This window comes from Amblyomma mixtum, chromosome 8 (assembly GCF_055824585.1).
Source record: "Amblyomma mixtum isolate Tamu chromosome 8, ASM5582458v1, whole genome shotgun sequence".
Taxonomy (NCBI): domain Eukaryota; kingdom Metazoa; phylum Arthropoda; class Arachnida; order Ixodida; family Ixodidae; genus Amblyomma; species Amblyomma mixtum.
In genome coordinates this window covers 80,014,068-80,034,368 of record NC_143019.1, presented here as the reverse complement: position 1 = coordinate 80,034,368, position 20,301 = coordinate 80,014,068, and the positions used below count along the sequence as shown (strand labels likewise).

The window sequence follows — 20,301 nt, the reverse complement described above, 5'->3', positions numbered from 1 at the left end:
GCCAACACCACCTAGACTTTCTTTAAAGCCTCTCCACGTTTGCGTGACGTCCCCGCACTGCGACGGCCCAGTAGGTTCGACTTCCGCGCTCGCACGCATTTCGCGCATTTCAGAGTGCTGATTGTGTCTCTCGTGTTTTGCTTGCCCACAACCTAACGGAATGTTTTTTTTTGTTCTTGTTTCTTTCAAAGTATAAGCAGTTACATTTTGGCAGACCTTTACTGATTTCATATCAAAGCGCGCATTTAGAATGTGTGAAGACACGTTCGTAATATTTTTTTAGTTCAAAGAAACAATGCAGAGAACTTTCAAAAGTCGTATTTTATTTTCAGATCAAAAACACGATCAGTAGCAGTAGGAGGTAAGGAAACTGTTACAGCATTGAGTCATAAAATGCAGTAAGTGAAGCCAACAGCAGGAAATCTCTAAACAGAAAGCAAACACAAGAAAAGATGCAGAATATATATTAATACAACGCAAAAACTGGTTTCGAAATTAAAAAAAACTAACAAAAACAGTCACAAGCACACAGGGTAGTCAATTCTTCAAAGTCTTCAATTTTCTCTCTTTTTCTCTTGCTGCCTTTTCAACTATAAGTTGATCATTTTTTTCTTTTGCAAAGGTTATTTACAAGCGTTTGCTCCTGCACTTAGGACACAGTGCATTCCCAACTGTGGAGTGTGCCCATTCTCACACACATCAAAGTCGATGCCGTCGTTTATCACATCATGTGTGAGTGCCAAGAGAGCCTCTTTTTGATTTGGTAGTGCATGAAATTGTGTCTCATGCTGTTCGCTTCTCAGTTTATCGAGGACTATCTCAGCAGTAAGAACAGCATTTACTATGGCAGGCTGTGAAAACTTGAGACCACCACGAGTCATGGCCTGGACTAATTCCCCACCTTCTACTTCAATGTCATCTTCTAGCATTAAATTTTCTTTGCAAGCCATCCATGACAGCTTTTTGAAAGCAGCGTGGGCCCAATAGCCAGCAACGTAAGTGGTTGCTGGAAGATTTGGCGCCTTCTTTACATAATCGTTGTCCGTTACCTCAATGTCAAACACTTCAAGTACTGCATCGTTTACTGCCACCGCATCTGTTGCAGCCTCAAACTCCGGCAACTCTAGAGTGTTCTGCAGACTAAGCTTTCGCTCCGACTCATAGACTTGTCTTATGAAAATGTGGTATTGCGCACCGGAGAGTTGGCGGTATTTGCCGAACCCCTTTTGCAAACAATCAGTCTGAAACTTTCCTAAAAGTACATACTTGAAGTTCATTTCATCTAGGCAATACCTAGTTACCATTACTAAGGTGTCTGTCGTGAGTCGGAGCGCACTGTGAGTCTCTCTTGTAAGTATGCCTGCGTCAAACTTGAGAGACTGCCACAGATATAGCCACTCCACTATACTTAACAGAAACTGGACCTGTGGACTTGACACTGATGTCATCGGTGTCTGCAGCTCATCACGAAGTTGAGTGCCCTTGTTGCATGCCTTTAAATTCACGATGTTCCACCACTTTGTTATTGTTTCAAGGAACTGTGCAGTACCAGACACATGATCGAGATCAAGTCTGGGCCTACATGCTCACAGAGCTGCTGCCGTAGACGGGCTGAAAATCCTTAGCGCAAGCTTGACATTCTGTCGCTCCATATTAGATGGGTTCAGAGATTTAGATGAAAGCGTTGGTGCTGATTTAATCAGTAACCCTGTTCTTTCGAGTGAAGTTCTCGAAGTGTTTTAAATGGATCTGTAAGTATAGGTGGGTTTATGCTAGGTACTGTGGGGCTAGGAAAGAACATGCATGTTCCAGCATTTCGCTGATTAATCCAGTTATTCCTGACACATTTTATTAAGTGTACAGGATCAATCAGAAAAAAAGTGAGGACGTTTAGAGTCTGCAGGGTGTGAATACACACTCTGAAGTTTGCGGGGGGCCCCAAAAAGTGATGTTGTCTTCCGGTTGATTGAGTTATTGTTAGTTATGACTGCGATTATACGCAACCCAACATGCTCTAGTTGAGTAATGATGTTATGCAGAATAGTGTGAAGCTGCTGTGCGTTGATGCGCTCTACTGGCAGTATGTGCACAACATGACGCGAAAGCAAGCTTTGTATCATAAAAACATGGGCTGTTTTTGCTTCATTAGGGCTATTCATAGCTTCACCAACAATTGCTCCTCCCTTATAATCAAAATAAGGCTGCAGGTGAATTTCGTCCATCATGAGTACAACAATTTTTTCATGCTCCTTCATTACTGCGACAAGCTTCTTAGCATAGAGAGAGAGAAAAGGACGGAAAGGCAGGGAGGTTAACCAGGCAATGCCCAGTTGGCTACCCTACACTTGGGGAGGGGAACAAAGGGGAAAAAAGGAAAAAGAGCAGCAATGAAATGAGTTTTCTAAGTGTCCAGCGACCACTATGTCACGGGGCTTACGTTGTAAGAGTTACATATACGACGCATTGTAGATTGATGGGGTAGTCTAAGGTTTCCGGAACTACGAAGGAACCTATAAGCATGCGGAGAAGCTGTAAATAAAATACTAGAGAATACCAGCAACTCTGCAGAATACCGGGATGACCTGCTATGCTTGATAAGAAGAAGAGAAACTTTCTCTTTCAAAAAACTAACTGCCTTGAGTTGTTCAACATCTGCCAGTTCACAATTGGAGGCATCTTCAAGCAGGGAAAGTAACCACTTAAGCAAACCACCAATTTTTTCTTCGTGCTTAGACAACAATTTTCCTTGAAACGACTCTACAGCATCCAGCAGACCTGTCAAGCAACGGATATCGTGTACTTTGTGTGGTATAGTATCTACGCCATCGATCGTAGTCAGCTGCACATTTCGGTAATAGACTTTCACCGTGAGGTCCTCTAAAACCGTGACTGACGACAAAACACGAGGGACGTCATCAATAGCAAGACTGAGAAAAAGGACGCAGGCAGGTCGAGAAATAGGATTCCAAAAATCAGAAAGCTTCATTTGAGGAAGGCACTCCAGTAGAACTTGGAAAGTTTCAATCTTGTTTTTTGCTTCTTCCTCCCCGTGTGTCTGCAGTGACATGACGATGGCATCTCGTAAAGAAGCGCCTTCAAGACGAATCCTCTTTTCAGCGGGTGCTTCTCGGGACGTAGTGGCGGGCGCGGAAAGGTACGCGGGACAGTTCGGGAATACACTGGGATTGGCGTCGGAGCTGAGACGAGCGATCTTCAGTTTTTACTCAACGACTCTGCCCGTTTTTGAGTCCACATACTTAGAAGAAGTCCGAATGTCTGACTCCTTAATGTGCCGCTCGCAGACCTGCAAAGCCCAGCGCAGATAAGGCCAGCATATTTAAGATGATTAATTCCATGGGCGCAACAGCAATTAGCACAGTGAAATATTTCAAGTTTAGAATATTTCCAAGTCGCCTAGCCACTAGGCCATGTTGTAGCGCATTATTTACACACAGCTACGTCGCGGAGTAAATTAAATATCATGCTTTTTTGGCTTACCACTGAGCGCTTTCCGGGATCGAAATCAGCACGTGGAATGGCGTTCAACCATCGCCTCCTTCTGTCAGCATCAGCTGGGAAAGTGAAGACGCGCACAGGCTTTTCTCCATCGTAATTCTCTCGGCAGCCGGGAACACAACAGTGTCCTGGCATTTTAACAAATGGCCCAGGAACTGTCACACGCGCACATCCCTTTCACAGACGTTTCCCAGGATTGCACTTCGAGTATTCACAGCTGGCAAGGAAGCTTCAGCAAATGAAAAAGAAAAAAAGAACAGCGGAGGAACAGCATGTAACACACGTGCAGCACATGAAACACGACGGTAATGATGTTTACAGCAATCGCGGTGTCTCCTTTCAAATGATTGCTTTCAAGAATTTACAAGAAAAACTGCATAAAGTAAGCTTTTAAAAGGTTGGACAGTTTCTAAAAATGCGAACGAAGATTTTTACAGTGCATGAAATATTTTTCATATCGTCGAACTCGGTCAAATTCATTATCTTCAATTTTTTATATGCAAATACGCCTCGGAGAACTCCGCACTTGAGCGGTTTGAAACAGCGCGGGAGGAGAACGGCGGCTGCGGCCGCCAGGAGGTGCTGCCGCAGCGGTCGGCGGTAGAGTGGTGGCTGCTCCCGACGTCGTAGTGCGGTGACGTCACGGGTCGGAGGAGGAATCGTGGAGAGGCCTTAAAAAGTCTAGGTATTGTTGACTGTGCTGGCCCTCCGACGTCGGAAGACGATTCGGTGGAACGGTGCCCCCGGATAAACTGCGTCCCCGCACTCCTTAGTTCACCGCGTCCCCTTCTTTTGGCGGCTTCGATGACAACTGAAGCTCCCTACGTGTTCGTTGACGTCGCCCTGGTTGACCGGCACGTAGCGGCCTTGGTCGACACCAGAGCGGCTGTCAATGTACTGGACAAATCGTTTATTGTTAACGCACCCCACCTGCTTCTTCCAGCCGCTAAAACCCGGCTCTTAGCTTTTAACGGCGCCCCGGTGGAGCAAATCGGACCTGACCTGACCATCGTCAACCTGACAGCACTCGGAAAGACAATCTCCACCGAGTTTGTTGTCGCGGACAGCCCTATTTGGCCAGTTTTCCTCAGGTGCGAGTGGTGCCAGCAAGCTGGAGTCGTCCTTAAATTTACCACCACAGAACCACGGGCGAGCCGAACTCTGTGTGGGTCGGGTTTGCTTAGCCGGACTTCCAGTCTCGGTGTCACCGTGTGGCAGTCCCTGGTGTCGGCGACCAAGCGTGCTTCAGGATCTGTGCGTTACCTCGCAACGAAGTGGCCACGTGGAGTCAAGCCAGTCGACGTCAGTACTGTGACTGTGGCGGCCGCCGTGACTCTGCCACCGGGTGCGGCAACTTGGGTGTATGCCAAGTTTGACAGTCCGATTACAGCGGACGTGCTTTTCGAACCCATCCGGTGTTCAGCTCCCGCCCGATAGAGGACCTCCCCTTGAAGCCTTCTGTCTGTGCTCAAAGGAGAGGCTCACGTATTTATTCTTAACATCAGCCGCCCACCTCTCGTGCTGATTTCCGGGACGCAATTGAGTACAGCGTCAGTCCTGAACTCCGGATCACTGGTTGCGTCTTTGAAACCTGAAGAACCATCTCACCACACTCCAGCGCAGGCGGTCCTATCATGGCAAGCATTTAACTTTGGGCCCACCCTGACCTGCGCGGCGCTCGCATCTCTGAAGGCCTTGCTGCTCGGGCATCGTAGTTGCCTTGCTCTAAGCGCCGGTGGACTCGGGTGCACTTCCTGGGCCCTACACCGGATCAACACCGGAAACCGTGGGCCCATTCATCACCAACCTCGCCGTGTCGCGCGAGCCGAACGGAGAGTAATCCAGCAGCACGTATGCGACATGCTTGACAAGGGATTCATTGCCCCTTCTTGTAGCCCTTGGTCCTCCCCTCTCGTCCTTGTGCGCAAGAAGGAACACTCCGCTTCTGCGTTGATTACCGCAACTTAAATGCTATTGCTCGTCTTGGCATGTACCCGCTGCCCTGCCTCGACGGTGCACTTGACCGCCTGAAGGAGGCCCGTTATTTTTCCGCCCTAGATCTTCTCTCGGGCTACTGGCAGGTGCCTGTTCACCCCTATGATGCGGAAAAGACGGCTTTCGTGCCTTCCGACGGCCTCTACCAATTCAATCGTATGCCCTTCGGTCTCTCAAATGCTCCAGCCACCTTTCAGCGCCTCATGGACCACGTCTAAGGCCATATGAAGTGGACTATGGCGCTGGTCTACCTGGACGACGTCATTGTCTATGCGGCCACGTTTGAAGAACACCAAAGGTGACTCAAACTCGTCCTCGAAGCCCTTACCTCTGCTGGGTTTCGCTTAAAACCGAAGAAATGTTTCTTCGGTTTCGCAGAGGTCCCGTACTTGGGTCACGTTGTGAGCCGGCATGGCATCCGTCCCGACCCGGAGAAGCTAGAAGCGATTACGGCTTACGAAGCTCCCACCACCGCCAAAGAGCTCAAAAGTTTTCTTGGATTTGCTTCGTATTTCCGTCGTTTGATACCCCACTTCGCCAAGCGAAGCGCTCCGTTGACCGCCCTGCTGAAGAAGGATGCAGCGTGAGAGATGGACACCGGCCCAACAGTTGCGTTCCTTGACGTCAAGCACGCCCTCCTCGAGCCTCCTACATTGGCCCATTACAACGAATCGGCCCCCAACGTCCTCCACCCAAGTGCTAGCCGAGATGGGCTCGGCGCTGTCCTCCTGCAGGATGACGAGTCTGGTGACAAACAAAGTCCTCACTTATGCCAGCCGCCAGCTTTCCGACGTTGAGCACCGCCGCCACTCTTCAGAATTCGAGTACCTCGCCGTTGTCTGTGCCGTCGAGAAGTTCCGTCACTACTTGTACGGCCGTCACTTTGCCATCGTCACAGACAATAGCGCTCTCACTTGGCTGCAGTCTTCCAAACACTTAAATGCCAAGATTGCACGCTGCTCCTTGCAACTTCAAGAGTGCGATTTCACCATAGTGCATCTGCGCGTCTCTGCACATCAAGATGCCGATTTTCTTTCTCGCCACCCTTGTTCCATGACGGCTTTGACGGAGCTCAGGACTGCGCAAACGCAAGATCCCGACGTTGCTGCCATAATCCACTCCCTTCGCACCGCCGTCGGCGCCGGCCTCCGCAAAACTGCGCCGGGTCTATCGAATGAAGGATAACCTCTTGTGTCATGTGAAGCGGTTCCGTGGTCGACCACCCGTGTGGTTGCCAGTGGTGGCGGCAACGCTGCGGTCGCAAATCTTGCGCGGCCTACACGACGCTCCCACGGCTGGTCCCCTTGGTCGCGGCAAAACCTACGCACGAGTGTCGGAGCGCTTTTGGTGGCCGAATATGTGCAGAGACGTCAAGAAACATGTGGCGTCCTGCCAGACGTGCCAATTCAGGAAGTAGTCCACAACCAAGCCACCCCTGCAGGAATTTTCGCTGCCGAGTTCGCCTTTCGAAATAGTTGGACTGGATCATTTTGGCCCGTTCCCGAAGACACGCGCCGGCAACCGGTATATTCTGGTTGCGATCGACTACTTTTCCAAGTGGGTCGAAGCACTGCCCGTTCCAGACACGTCGTCCGCTCATGCCGTCCTGTTTGTGGAACAACGTCTTGTTCTTCGGCACGGTGTGCCCCGCAGTTGGGCCTTCCCCATCCTACTGCGTCACCGACTGACTGCGCCCAACGACTTCGTTACGCCCGCCTCGACGCTCAGCGCAACCTTCTCAAGGCTCATGCGCTTGCGCAAGTGGCCAACGCGGCAGCACCACCACTTCCCTCCTTCCAGTTCGGTGACTTGGTCCTCGTTCGCCGCGCCATTAGCGCGACTGGCCGTGTCGCGAAGCTCTTGTCCCGATACCACGGCCCTTAACGTGTCGTTGCACGGCTCGGCCCCGTGACGTACCCCCTAGAAGATCTCCCCGAGCTTCGACCACGCGGTGTGCACCACATTTTTCCCGAACATGTCTCAAACATGAAACGCTCTGTCTACAGCACCCGCCATGTTCCCGACTTGGCTGCCACGTCCTCACCAGTGCCGCCGCCGCCTGCTAGCACCAGGCCTCCCTCCTGGAATGCCACCCCATAATTGGAACGCTGTGCCATGGACGCAATCACAAGTTTCGCTGTGTGTCCGTCCCGACTGCGCACATCGAAGCAACCCCGTCGCCTACAGGAACACTAGACGAGGGCAAGCGCGGCGATGCACTTCCACAAGCAAACACGAAGCCGCAAACGCAAATACTAACGCCGTCGCCCGACTATGCCGCCTGAACTGAACGTCCGGCTAAGCTTGAGATGAGCAGCTTACTGGAACCACTTTCTGAAGGCGGGCAAAAGCCCTCGCTGTTGCGGCACGGTGAGGAATCGCCTACAAGCAGCTCCGAGACTTACCGGGACAGTTTGGTGTCAGACGACATTATGTCATCACAACGTGATGATGCCTCCTGCAAAACAAGCTGCGCCGGTGAGAAGAACCTCAACCCGGGCTCATCAGGACGAGTTCGAGGCCTTTCTCGAGGAATGCACTCCCATCAAGGAAGCGCCGCAAAATGTCCAAGATATGTAGGGCGTTTCTCGTAACAGTGCCACCGTTCCCTTCCCTATCGGATGCCGTCGCAGGAGACACCGGCGCGGAATCCCCTAGCCCATACGCTTCGTCGCAGGATTCCTCGTCCCTATCCAGCGGCGAAACCGTTTCCGTCATTGCGGAACCTCGCTCACCCCTGACAGAGGACCTGCAGGTGCTCGACAATATGTCGATCGCGAGTGATGTGATCCCATCCCTTTCGCCGTGGACACGACCACGCTCAAGGAGCACCTAGCCAACCTGATGGCAGCCTGCAAAGCGAAACACGCGCTAGAGGCCACCAGCGGTGTTAAATTTGCGTTATACCTTCCCCCTCCCCCCCCCCCTCCGGTGAAAAGATGTTACGACATAGATGTTACTGCATACGACCTACCCTGACCAAGAGCGCGCTGCGCTGAAGAAGCGCGGGGCGAGCGCGAAGGGAGAGCGCGCGGAGAGAGAACGAAAGAATCGCCGCGGCCGATTGTGTATGGGTCTCCTGCGTTCTTGTATGCCTTTCTCTGAGTGGGCCTGCCGTCCCGTAACAATATGGACAGGCTTTTTTAAAGCTGAAGTGCGCAAAGCGGTGGCTAAAGACTCCGCCAAATTATAGCAAGTATAAATCACCAGGCATAGGGGCGCTACAGGAGCCTATACATATCCCCTTATTTTAAGAAATTTCTGTCCGCACCACTGAATATAAAAATACCGTTCGTAAAAACCGAGAAACTGTAAAATACTAAACCAAGACGCAGCCAACGCTTTCTGGAAGGATACGACTACAAACTTATCAATGCAGTGCTGAACGCAGGAGGAGGAGGAGGAGGATATAGAAGAGGAAAGGCAGGGAGGTTAACCGAAATAATAATCGGTTTGCTACCCTACACGGGGGGAAGGGGGTGAGGGGATAAAAAAAAGAAAGAGAAAGGAGAGTAACAGAAAATTGAAGTCACTATAAAACGTTACTGTTCGTTAAAGTCACAGCCTATCGTGCAGGCCAGAAGTTCTGGCCAAGAACAATCTAGCTTGCGATATTGCAGAAAACATCACCTATGTGTACAGAAAAACTCGTAACCTCTTGAGCGATGAGGACTTCATGTGATCCAAGAGCGCGCAACAGTTCTTCACAAAGAAGCGGCTATATATTTGTACCAGAATAAGATTTCCTCGAAGAAAGACTGGTATGAGATGCATGAGGAAGACCTCACCTCTTGGGACAACTGTGAAAAAAAGTTCGAGGACTTATATGGCAAGCCAAATGAACGCAAGCTGGGCGCTAAAAAGACATTGCTTCTCGAGCTCAGTCATCTCCGGAGTCATATCTCTCCTACCTACAGGACGTCCTCGCTCTGTGCCGTAAAGTAGACAGCGCCATGTCAGAGACCGACAAGATGGGCCACATCCTGAAGGGCATCGCTGATGACGCTATCAACAGCCTCCTGTGCAAAGATTGTGCAACGGTCAGCTTCGTCCTCCAGGTCTGTTGGCAGTTCGAGCAAGCAAAACACCGCCGTATCGCTTCTTGTTTCGACCGCCTTGCGAGCACAGCGGCGACCCTAGTAGCACAAATTACTTCTGCAACATAGCACCAATATTGCCTTTTTAGGTTGCATTAACGTGGCTAGTGTACTCTTTTGGCAATCTCAAGACAACATATGTACAAAAACATTGCTGCAATATTTTCTGCGATGTTGTGCCCACATTTGACATATATGCAACACTGCTATAATCTTTCGTAAACATAAATGTGACATTCTTAAAAAGTTCCGCAACCCTGCACGACCATGCACGCCTGCCAGTTGGTGTGCTTCAACCTGTATCACGAAGCTTTGCAAGGACCAAGGAGAACGAGCGAGCGACACTTGAGCTCCACAATACAGTACTACAATAAATTCATACACTCGCCTCCAGACGGATTGCATGGAGTCAAGCTTATATAACCGTCACTGAAGGGTGTCCCGAAGGTGATACTAACAAGTGGGTAATAAGCAAAGCTTTTGACAAATTAATGGGGCTGTGCATGCAATCTGTAGCAGGCGTAATAAAAGAGGTTTCGTTGCAAAGTACTCCAAGTAAAAAAAAATTGTTTATTGTAACAACAGTCGCAAAAATTCTGAAACCTTGTGCTTGAAATATAATTGTAATGTTGCTTAATTGTTATGATTCAAATATATACGTTCACCAGGTTATATTGCCTCACCGTTGCTTCTCGATGTTGTTCCAACGATGGCAGATGGTATCATATACAAACCAATTTCTGAGCACGTGGCTCCAATGTTAGCACATAGTGTCATTCTGACCGACTTATGGGAATGTTAGATTATGTTCTACAACATTATAAAACACTGGTGACATTGCCAGAACGTTCTAGCGGCATTTTGGGCTACTAGCGGACATCCTTCTTCGACGACCTGCCAACACTGCAACAGCCGTCCCATCCTGCCAATCTGACCCCAATCGTACGCCGAGAACTGGAAGCTATCACTCCCGTGACCTTCGCCCCTTAGCAGGCCCATGCTACGCTTGCGCTGATCCAAGTCGTCGTTCGCCAGGTGTTTGCGAGCGTGGGCCTCAATTCTGGCCGGCCCTCTGCGTCGCCCTGTTTGCCAACCACCGCTCCACTGGTTGCCTCTGCTTCACAAACGCCGACCTTACTGCCAAGTTACCGCTACCGGAATCCTGCGGAATGGCGCACCTCTTGGCGCACCCTTTGACACTCCGACCCTGCGAAGGTCCAGCCGCTCGCCTTCACCTCAGGTCCGCCACTCTCGTTCGCCGCAATTTCAACGCCCATTCACTGCACCCTTATCTGGCTCTGACTCGGAAAAATACCAATGCAGCTCCCAGAGGTGACGCTGCATTGATTACCCGGCCCGAAAATCCTCTTCTGACCCTCGCACCTCGCCGCAACCTTCTCGATATCTGCGTGGACGGTGCACCAGTTACAGCTCTCACTGACACTGGCACCGCAATTTCTCTCTTGAGCTCCTCCTGTCCCATTCGTCTGAAGAATGTTGTGACACCTGCCGTTTCAGCAGCCGTTCGTGTCGCGGACGGAAGTGCTTCTGCCGTTGTTGGACTACGCACTGCGCGTGTTTGCATTGCCGGTCGTACTACACCTGTCCTGCTCACTGTCCTAAACCATTGACCCCACGATGTGATCCTCGGCATCGACTTTTTAACGACGCACGCGGCGCTAATTCATTACTCCACTGGCCTTTTTCGTTTGGCCTTGTCGCTCTGCTCTGAAAGCGCCGATCCCAAGCCGCCCCGCTTACGTGCCGCTGAATTTACTCGCTACTCGCCTGCTGCGCGACGCTGCAGTCTATGTCCCAATGGCCCCGTTTCCCTCCGTTTCTGATGGTGCCTACGTCACGTACCCAATCAAGGACGTTGTCCTCCAGCGTAACGGCATCCTTCCCCACATAGTACTGACCGTCAACGGCAACTACACCTACCTTCCGATTCTGAACTTCAGTCTCTCTTCCCAAGTTTTACCCTGTGGCATCGCACTCGCTGAACTGGTTCCTTTGGCCGAATGCACAGTTTCTCTCACAGCTGAGCCTAGCTCTGGCCTCCATGCCCTTCTCGGCTCGAACCCTTCACGCCAGGACCCTACTTCTGCAATGAACGAAGCAGATTTGCCACCTAACCACTCCAACACACTCTGCGACCCTTTATATAGCTTCCTACAGTGACGTCTTCGATTTCGGGAATCGTCCTCTTGGCCAAACTTCGGTCGTGACCCATCGCATAAATACGGGTGATGCCAACCCTATACACAGAAGGCCCTATCGTGTCTCTCTTCCTGAGCACCACGTCATCAAGAAAGAAGTGAACAAGATGCTGGTGAACAACATTATCCAGCCTTCTAGCAGCCCTTGGGCATCCCCTGTTGTGTTGGTCAAAAAGAAAGATGGCAGCTCGCACTTCTGTGTCGACTATCGCCATCTTAATCAAGTAAGGAAGACGTCTATCCTTTTCCGAAAATTGGTGACGCCCTCGACTGTCTACATGGTGACAGCTATTTTTGTTCTATTGGTCTCCGTTCAGGCTACTGGAAAATTGCTGTCGACGAACCGGATCGTGAGAAGACTGCCTTTGTCACCCCCGATGGCCTGTACAAATTCAAGGTTACGCCTTTCGTCCTCTCCACTGCTCCTGCCACCTTCGAGCGCATGATGGACTCGCTTCTGCGTGGCTTCAAATGGACGACGTGTTTTTGCTACCTAGATTACGCTGTCGTTTTCTCCCAAAAGGGGATGCTTAGAGCCTTCTAACGTCATTTAAGAGGCTGAGCTAAGATTTTACTGCAAACCCTCTTCTTCACGATAAACGCAGCAAAAGCTGCGCCATCGCTGAAGCCTTGACCATGACCTTGAATAAGTAAACTAAAAAATAAAATAAATATTGCCGCGTCTGAGATTCTAATCCGCGGCGGCGCCAGCAGATCAGCTCCACTGGACAGTGCACGAAAGCACTATGCTATCGAAGCAACTTATCACGCCTCCATTTAAACCGCAATACACCCTCCCGCTGTGCATTGCACATCACCGTCTTCATGAACTTCCATCTGTGGCGCGAACAGGCACGACCAGATTAACCTCGATCAGATATTCGCCTTAGTATAATATCGTCGCCAGGCGTGCAGACGATCCACCAAAGCAAAACCATGATCCCGTCAGGCTCAACACATTCTTTCGCATGTCTACTCGGTTTAAGTACGTTCAAACGATTTTATTTTTTCTGCAGTCTTTCGTTACAAATTGGCCACATGATGCATTCATCTCATTCATGTTCGGGTGTTAAGGTAATATTACCGGCTTGATGTCTATTTCTCATACACTCTGAGTTTCCTTATCCCTTTTAGGTAAGCCCCTGGGACGCTCATGGGTCGTTGTGGTCACTAAATTTATAGCTTTGTGGCTCCACACACTGCAGTTGGCTAATACTCGCCCTGGGAAGCCATAGCCTCCTTCCTTCGCTGTCTTCATGAAGTTCTAGCGATCCCCTTAGAGATGCCCGTAACTGAGAAGTCATCATTCTCCCGTAGGGCCAGTAGCACCATCAAGACACGACCGACGTCTAAGACTAAAAGTACGGCGCGGTGTAAAATCGGAGCCGAAGGCAACGCAGATCGAACAACGTATTCTTGTTCTTCCGATTTGACAAAAGTTGTCCCGGCGTTATTCATATCCCAGTATTCGACAATAAAGCAGCCCCTGTCCCTGAGGCTTTATCTACTTATTTCCGATAGCTAACATGACTAAACCTTTTCATGTCTGCCCAGCGATGAAATCAAACTTTCTGCCCAAGGCTGTAAAACACAACTTCTTATGAGAACATGCGGACTCAAACAACAGCGCTCGAGGCCATTCCCTGAGGACACCCGAAGTAATAGTAAAAAAAAACTACAGTGAATGGTTACTACATTCGAATCTGTGCGAAAAGATGGATTTTTGTTGCGCAGACGACGATGATGAGCCGGCAGTGCCGCCGGATGGAGCAGATGGAAGTTGATGAAGCTCTGCATCGCACAACGAGAGAGAGTGGTGCATGGTATTTACTACACAACTTTATGTATTACAGAGAGGAGCTATATGCAGGTTATTTACAAAGCATACACCTAGTGACTGCAGTGCACTAGCCTGACTGAAAACAACAAGCTAAAAGGGCGGCAAAAATAGAGACCGCATCAACAGCGGAAACCAGTCCAGTTTAAACTGTCGTTTATCCTAGTCTCGCGCAGAGTCCTTTGAAGCTGATCTGCTCGCGCCATCGTGGGTTCGACTCCCAATCGTGCATACTGATGTGATATCTGTTCCTGCCTCGTTTTCTGTGCTCCCAAAGTGCACATGCAAGATACAAATTTTGCTAGGCTGTTAACCTCCGTATCACTGCTTTCGCAATAATATGCGAGCATGCCACCGCATGTTGTATCGCATGTTGTAACGCATCCGTCGCTCTGAGCTCCATTGCTGAGTGTAACGCAGATGAGGGAAAAAAGGGAAGAATATGCAGTAAACCAAGAAACAATAACCACAGCATGGCGAACGCAATGTCATCGGGTAGTGTGCCTTCACCCAAGCGAAATCAAATTAAGGGACCATTCGTTACATCTTTATAGGCCCCGCCACGGTGGTTCATTGGTTACGGCGCGCGGCAGCTGGCCCGAAAGACGTGGGTTCGATTCTGGCCGCAGTGGCTGAATTTCGATGCAGGCGGAATTCTAGAGGCCCGTCTACTGTCCGATGTCAGAGCACGTTCAAGGACTCCAGGTGGTCGACATTTTCGGAGCCCTTCACTACGGCGTCCATCATAAGCTGAGTTGCTTTGGAACGTTATAGCCCAATAAAGAAAACCAAACCATTTTATAGGCGTGCTGCAGCTTTTTCACAATTCTCTCTACACCTTATGTCATAGCAGTAGCTGCTTATGTGCCATAAGACCCAACAGTTGTTCTCAAGAAAGAGAAAGAGAGAGCTCTTTAATGAAAAAAAAAACTGATTTCAGCCGGCGTGAATATTAGCTGACATGCTCCTCTGCGTAGGGGAGGGAGTATGGGAGTAAAGATGGAAGAAGGGTGGTAGAAAAGAGTGCGGTCGTTAAGAACGTTGCAACGCAATAGTTCACTGCATGATGGCTTCTTTGGATGAGAGAGGGAAGTCAAGTTTTGTGCACGCACAGCGGACTGATCAAGTGTTCGGCAATTTAGAGTCAGTGTAAAACACCGAGAGCATCTAAATAGGCAAATAAGAATATCATTGCACGTCGCTGCTGTCTGTAGCAACCTGAAGGACCTAATATAGAGTTCACTTGGAGTGACACTTGGATGACGGACTGCATGCATTGTTCATAGTGCGCACGTTCGTTGGCGTGCGCTGGGGATGCGAAGAGAATATGAAACACAATCTAAATTAAGCCGCTCATGTCACATTACGTAAAGTCTGCTTGCTTAAAGCGGTATCGTGTAAACGCAACATTAAGACGATGGCGATGACAAATTGTTTCTAGGTGACGCGGCAGCCCGAGTAGTAGTCTTGATTTGAGCTGTGGGTCGATGGAATGAAGAAAGGGGTAATGATGACTTGGCGAGTTCCAGAGGCGGTTCTTTTCATCCTTGGTATATAGTTTGGCGAGGTGGGACGCATCTGATTTTTGATGAATGTGCGCTTGTAGTTACTGTGCTGTAGACCTTTGCCAGCCGCTGCGACTGCTCTCTCGCTGGCTAGGATGCCGCAGTGAGCTGGAATCTACTGAAACATTATGCAGTGCATTCAGCAACAGCCAAGGGGTGCAGGCATTAAATTTCAAGAGAAATTGGCTCGTGATTTATTCTCTTCAGTATGTTGGACAAGGTTTGTAGCACTCCTTGCCAGTCCGTGAAGATTACACAGAGTCCTGCGTTATGGCGCAGGATATAGGAGACAGCAGTACGTTGGACAAGGTTTGTAGCCCTCCTTGCGAGTCCGTGAAGATTACCCAGTGTCCTGCGCTATGGTGCAGGATATAGGAGACAGTTTCTTTTATTCAGTATAGCTCTGCTGTAGTGGAGGATGTCCTACGCTGTAGTCGCCATGAAAGCCTTTGGCCTGATGAGGCCACATAAAGGCCGCATGTTGAGTCGTGAGAAGCTGAGCTATCAGTGAAGATGTGTGTGCCTTGCGAACACTGCTCAGCTAAGTAGTTCAGAGCAGCTTGTAGCAGCGCAGCCTGTGGCATGCCGTTTTTCGATGTGAAACCCCGTATGAATTGTTTGATTACAAGAGGGGATGGCGCTGCGAGCGCCCGCTTGGTCAGACGTGCCTGCGCACGGCTTCGTGTTTCGATGCTGATATCCGGAGAAATCTCGCCCATCGACCAGGGATTTTTGGATAATCGAACGTCGGAAGTCACCAGGACCACGAGAATACCAAGTTTTCCGAGACGTGAGTCCGAATTTCCAAGAAATCACGAATTTACTTCCAGGCCAGAGCTAAGCCTCACCCAGGCGCCCAATCGGGCGCGAGGCTCCGGCAGGTGCGGCGCGACGCAGCGGCGCCCCTAGCGGGAAGAGCAGCAAGCGCCGTCGGTGCGTTACCCGCCCGCGAAAATTTGAATTTACGCAACCATGGAAGTGGTCGAGGGTAGCGCAGTGGACCCGCAAGAGTTCACCGTACCAGGCCAATGGTTCCAAAGCAAGGGAAAGAAATATGTTCCCCTAGAGAAGAGCAAGAAAGAAATTGAGACAAAACAATACAGGCTCAAGCAAGCCGGGAGAAGATTGGCGGCCATGTCGGTCGAAAAACAAGACACTAGAATACCAGAGGGAGCTGAGAAGATCATCATCCGCCCTAGCGGAGGACTTGACAAGCTCCTCAAACGTGGAATCGCATACCTGACCAACGTCATCATAGCGTCAGCGGGTATAAATACTAACGAAGTAGGCGAGGAAGACGTTGTCATTCCCAACAGGAAACAACATTCAATCCTCATCGCCACCACGAGCGGAGAGAGAAAACTGAAATACGCCAGCATGAGCCGAATCAAGCTTGGAGAAGAAGACATCGCGGTTTTCGCCTACGTGGCCACGCCAGATGACTGCGGCAAGGGGGTGGTACACGGCGTTGATGGAGAATTTACGCAAGAAGACATCATGAGAATGCTAAGACACAAGGCGAACCCCGAAATCATCGGGGTCAGAAGATTAGGGAAGGACTCTACATCAATACTAATTCTTTTCAAAGAAACCAGAGTACCAAGAACGGTCATCCTAGGATGGGCCCCACACAGATGCTACCTATACCGGAAGAAATATGAAGTCTGCATAGCCTGTGGCCGACTCGGTCACCGGATTGACGTATGTCCGGACCCCAAAAACGTCAAATGCCGTGGCTGCGGGCAGGAGAACCCTTCCGAAAACCACTCCTGCACGCCGAAATGCCAACTCTGCGGCAGAGACCACATACTCGGAGACAGCAAATGCAAGCTAATGCATCGCACACCGTACGAGGTCAAGAAAAGATACTGGGAGAAGAAAATGAGAGAAGAGGAGGCCGCGGCAGGAGCCAGCGACCGATCGCAACAGTCACGGGTGCACCAGAGCCGCCCGCGCACTAAACCAGGCAGCGAGGGGAGCGGCTATACAGTTCGAGACAACTCCTTTCCGAGGCTAGGAGGAGAACAACGACAAACTTCCCGGGGAAGGAGCGCCTCCAGAGGAAGAAGCAGATCCAGGAGACGTTCGAGCTCGAGAGACCGGACCTCCAGCCGGGCCCGGGGAGGATCAACGGCCTGGGGCGGCGAAAGCAAAGGGGTGAGTTTCGCGAACATGGTCTCCCAGAGCGATGCCAGCAATAATAAGAAAGATAAGAAAGATGAGGAAATAAAAAGACTAACGAATATCGTTAAAAATATGAGTGATACGATCTCCAGTCTTAAGAGGGAGATACAAAATTTAAAAACAGCCCTGACTACGGCAGAGGCTAAGCCAACGGCAGTTGTAAGCACTCCCCAAACAGGGCCACCATCCTTGGTAGCAGCTAAAGCACAAACCTCACTAAATAATAGCCAGGAGAGCGAAAGTAACATGGTGGTCGAGGGTGCCGTCCCGCCCCCATCCAAGCGCAGAATCAGGGAAGAGAGCAACTCAGACCTGACTGTGGACGAAAAGCTAAACAAGCTAGAAGCCAAAATGGACAGACATTTAAAAAATTTCGCAAAGGAAAGGGATAGAAAACTAGAGGATTTTGCTAACCAAATCCAGAACCAAATGCAGAACCATTTCCATTTAATAACTGAGGCACTTCAGCAGCTCAAGGGGGAAAATGCCGTCATACATGCACGGCTCGCTAAGGTTGAGGAGAATATCGTCAAGCTTAGCAATGGACAGATCGTGCAGTAGTACCCAAATTTGGCAGTGGAACTGTCGCGGATACCGACGCAAGCGGCCGGTGCTACAAAGCGCCTTGTCGATGCTCGATACAGCCCCGCTGGCAGTTGCGCTGCAAGAGACCGGCGGTCCGGTTAAACTGCAGGGTTATCAGGTTTTCCATAGCAATAGGGGAGACAAATCAAGGGTATCAACATTAGTCAAGAGAAACGTAGCAACAATAGAGCACGATCTGGAAGACAACGTAATAGAAAACGTCTTCGTGGAAATTTTAACAGGAAAAAAGGGAGAATCAAACACTTTTCTCTTAAACATATACAGCCCACCCAAACAGAGGAAGGTTAGGTTTAGGGCGATAATTAACAAAGCACTTAAAATAGCCGAAAACCAACCCCTAGTCATAGTAGGCGACTTCAACGCCCATCACCCGGAATGGGGGTACCTGAAAGAAGACCCAAAAGGGAGACAATTATGGGAGGATATACACAACCTGGGACTTACGATACTAACAGATCCGGAGCACCCCACACGAGCCGGAAATAGCGTCAGCGTGGACACTTCACCGGATTTAACCCTCCTTAAAAACGTAGGAACGGCGAAATGGATTAACACGGAACAGAACTTAGGCAGCGATCACTATGTCATAGCAACAGAGATCAGAACCAAGAACGAACAAATAGGCAAGAAACGAACCCCTACGACGATCACAGAGTGGGACCACTTTAGGGAGCTCAGAGGAAACAGAGACGAGACAGTCATAAATAATATCGGAGAGTGGTGCGAAGCAGTTAAGAAGGATGCCGGAAAGGTAACAAAAGTGCTAGACGGGGAAAAAGCCCCCGAGATAGCGGACAGCCGACTCCTACACATGTGGGAAGCCAAACAAGGCATGGAGCGCCGACTAAAGAAACAGGGCAGGAACAACCGCAATCTCAAAAGAAGATTGGCGCGGCATAATAAAGAAATAGAGGATTACACGTTTAAACTGTGCGAACAAAACTGGAATAGCAAATGCAACGAAATGGAGAGGAGCATGAATCTCCCCCAGACGTGGAACATTCTTAGGCATCTCATAGACCCCAAAAAATCCAAGACCCAAGCAAAAGTTACAATGACCAAAGTTAGACACGCGTGTGAGGAATACGATGACGAAAGCTTCATACGTAAACTAGCTGAAACCTACATAGGAGACACAAATAAAAGCCGGCTTCCCGATTATGAAGGAGCCCCGAACGAGGCCCTGGACGCGGCCATTACGGTAGCCGAGGTAAGGGCTGAAATAGCCAGACTCAAAACCAGATCGGCTCCTGGTCCAGACGGGATTACGAACACAATGTTAAGGAACCTCGACGACAACTCCATAAAGGCCCTCACAGGTTACATGCAGGAGTGCTGGGAGAAGGGTGAGATTCCCCCGCAATGGAAAACAGCCACCGTGGTCCTAATACCTAAGCCCGGGAAGCAGCCGCAGATAGGGAACCTCCGACCTATATCCCTCACATCGTGCGTAGGAAAACTAATGGAGCATGTCGTCCAAACCAGAATCTCGAATTACATGGAAAAGAATAGGAAGTGGCCAGATGAGATGTATGGATTCCGACCACATCTCAGCACACAAGATGTCATGCTGCGACTAAAACATGATATCATTGACTCCAGAACCAAGGATGCAAAGGTTATCCTAGGTCTCGATCTCAAAAAGGCATTTGATAACGTCAAACATGAGGCAATATTGAAAGGACTCAGCCACGCCGGAGTAGGCCACAAAACCTATCGCTACATAAGTGACTTCCTCACAGATAGAACTGCGAGCATAAGCTTCCAGGAGATTAAATCCGGGGAAATAAAGCTGGGAAGCAAGGGAACCCCTCAAGGGTCGGTGCTATCACCCATTCTCTTTAACATGGCCATGAGAGAACTCCCGGGCGAACTTGAGAAAATTGGCAACCCAAACTTAGAATATAGCCTGTATGCGGACGACATTAATCTATGGATCAACCGAGGAAGTGATGCAGAGATTAACCAAACCCTACAGGCAGCTGCCAATATAATTTCGATGTATGTAGAAGAAAGGGGCTTAGAATGTTCGCCCGAAAAATCTGAAATATTTATATATAACGATAAGGCTCTGAGGAACAAACCACCCTCGGAAATTCAGATTTCTGTAGGAGGAAAGGAGGTGCCCAAAGTGGACACAATCAGAATCCTAGGCCTTTATATGCAATCAAATGGAAAAAACATGACAACCATCAAAAAGCTTGAGAGCCACGGGATGCAGACCCTCAATCTCATCAAACGTGTCTCGAGCAAAAGAGGCGGTCTTAAAGAAAAAAACCTAC

At 49.7% G+C, this 20,301-nt stretch overlaps 1 protein-coding gene and 1 pseudogene across 1 annotated transcript in view; both read right to left on the bottom strand.

Annotated features, from left to right (window-relative positions):
* Window positions 1-590: 590 nt before the first annotated feature.
* Window positions 591-7,628, bottom strand: LOC149333165 (uncharacterized; annotated as a pseudogene).
* Window positions 7,629-18,356: 10,728 nt separating this feature from the next.
* LOC149333164 (uncharacterized) overlaps window positions 18,357-20,301 on the bottom strand; it is a 70,090-nt gene continuing 68,145 nt past the window's right edge. Inside the window, exons 2-3 of the mRNA XM_089557668.1 lie at window positions 19,146-19,269; window positions 18,357-18,404 (exon numbers count right to left, since the gene is read on the bottom strand). Of these exons, the coding sequence (XP_089413794.1) occupies window positions 18,357-18,404; window positions 19,146-19,269 (172 nt within the window). The remainder of the gene's footprint in view (window positions 18,405-19,145; window positions 19,270-20,301) is intronic.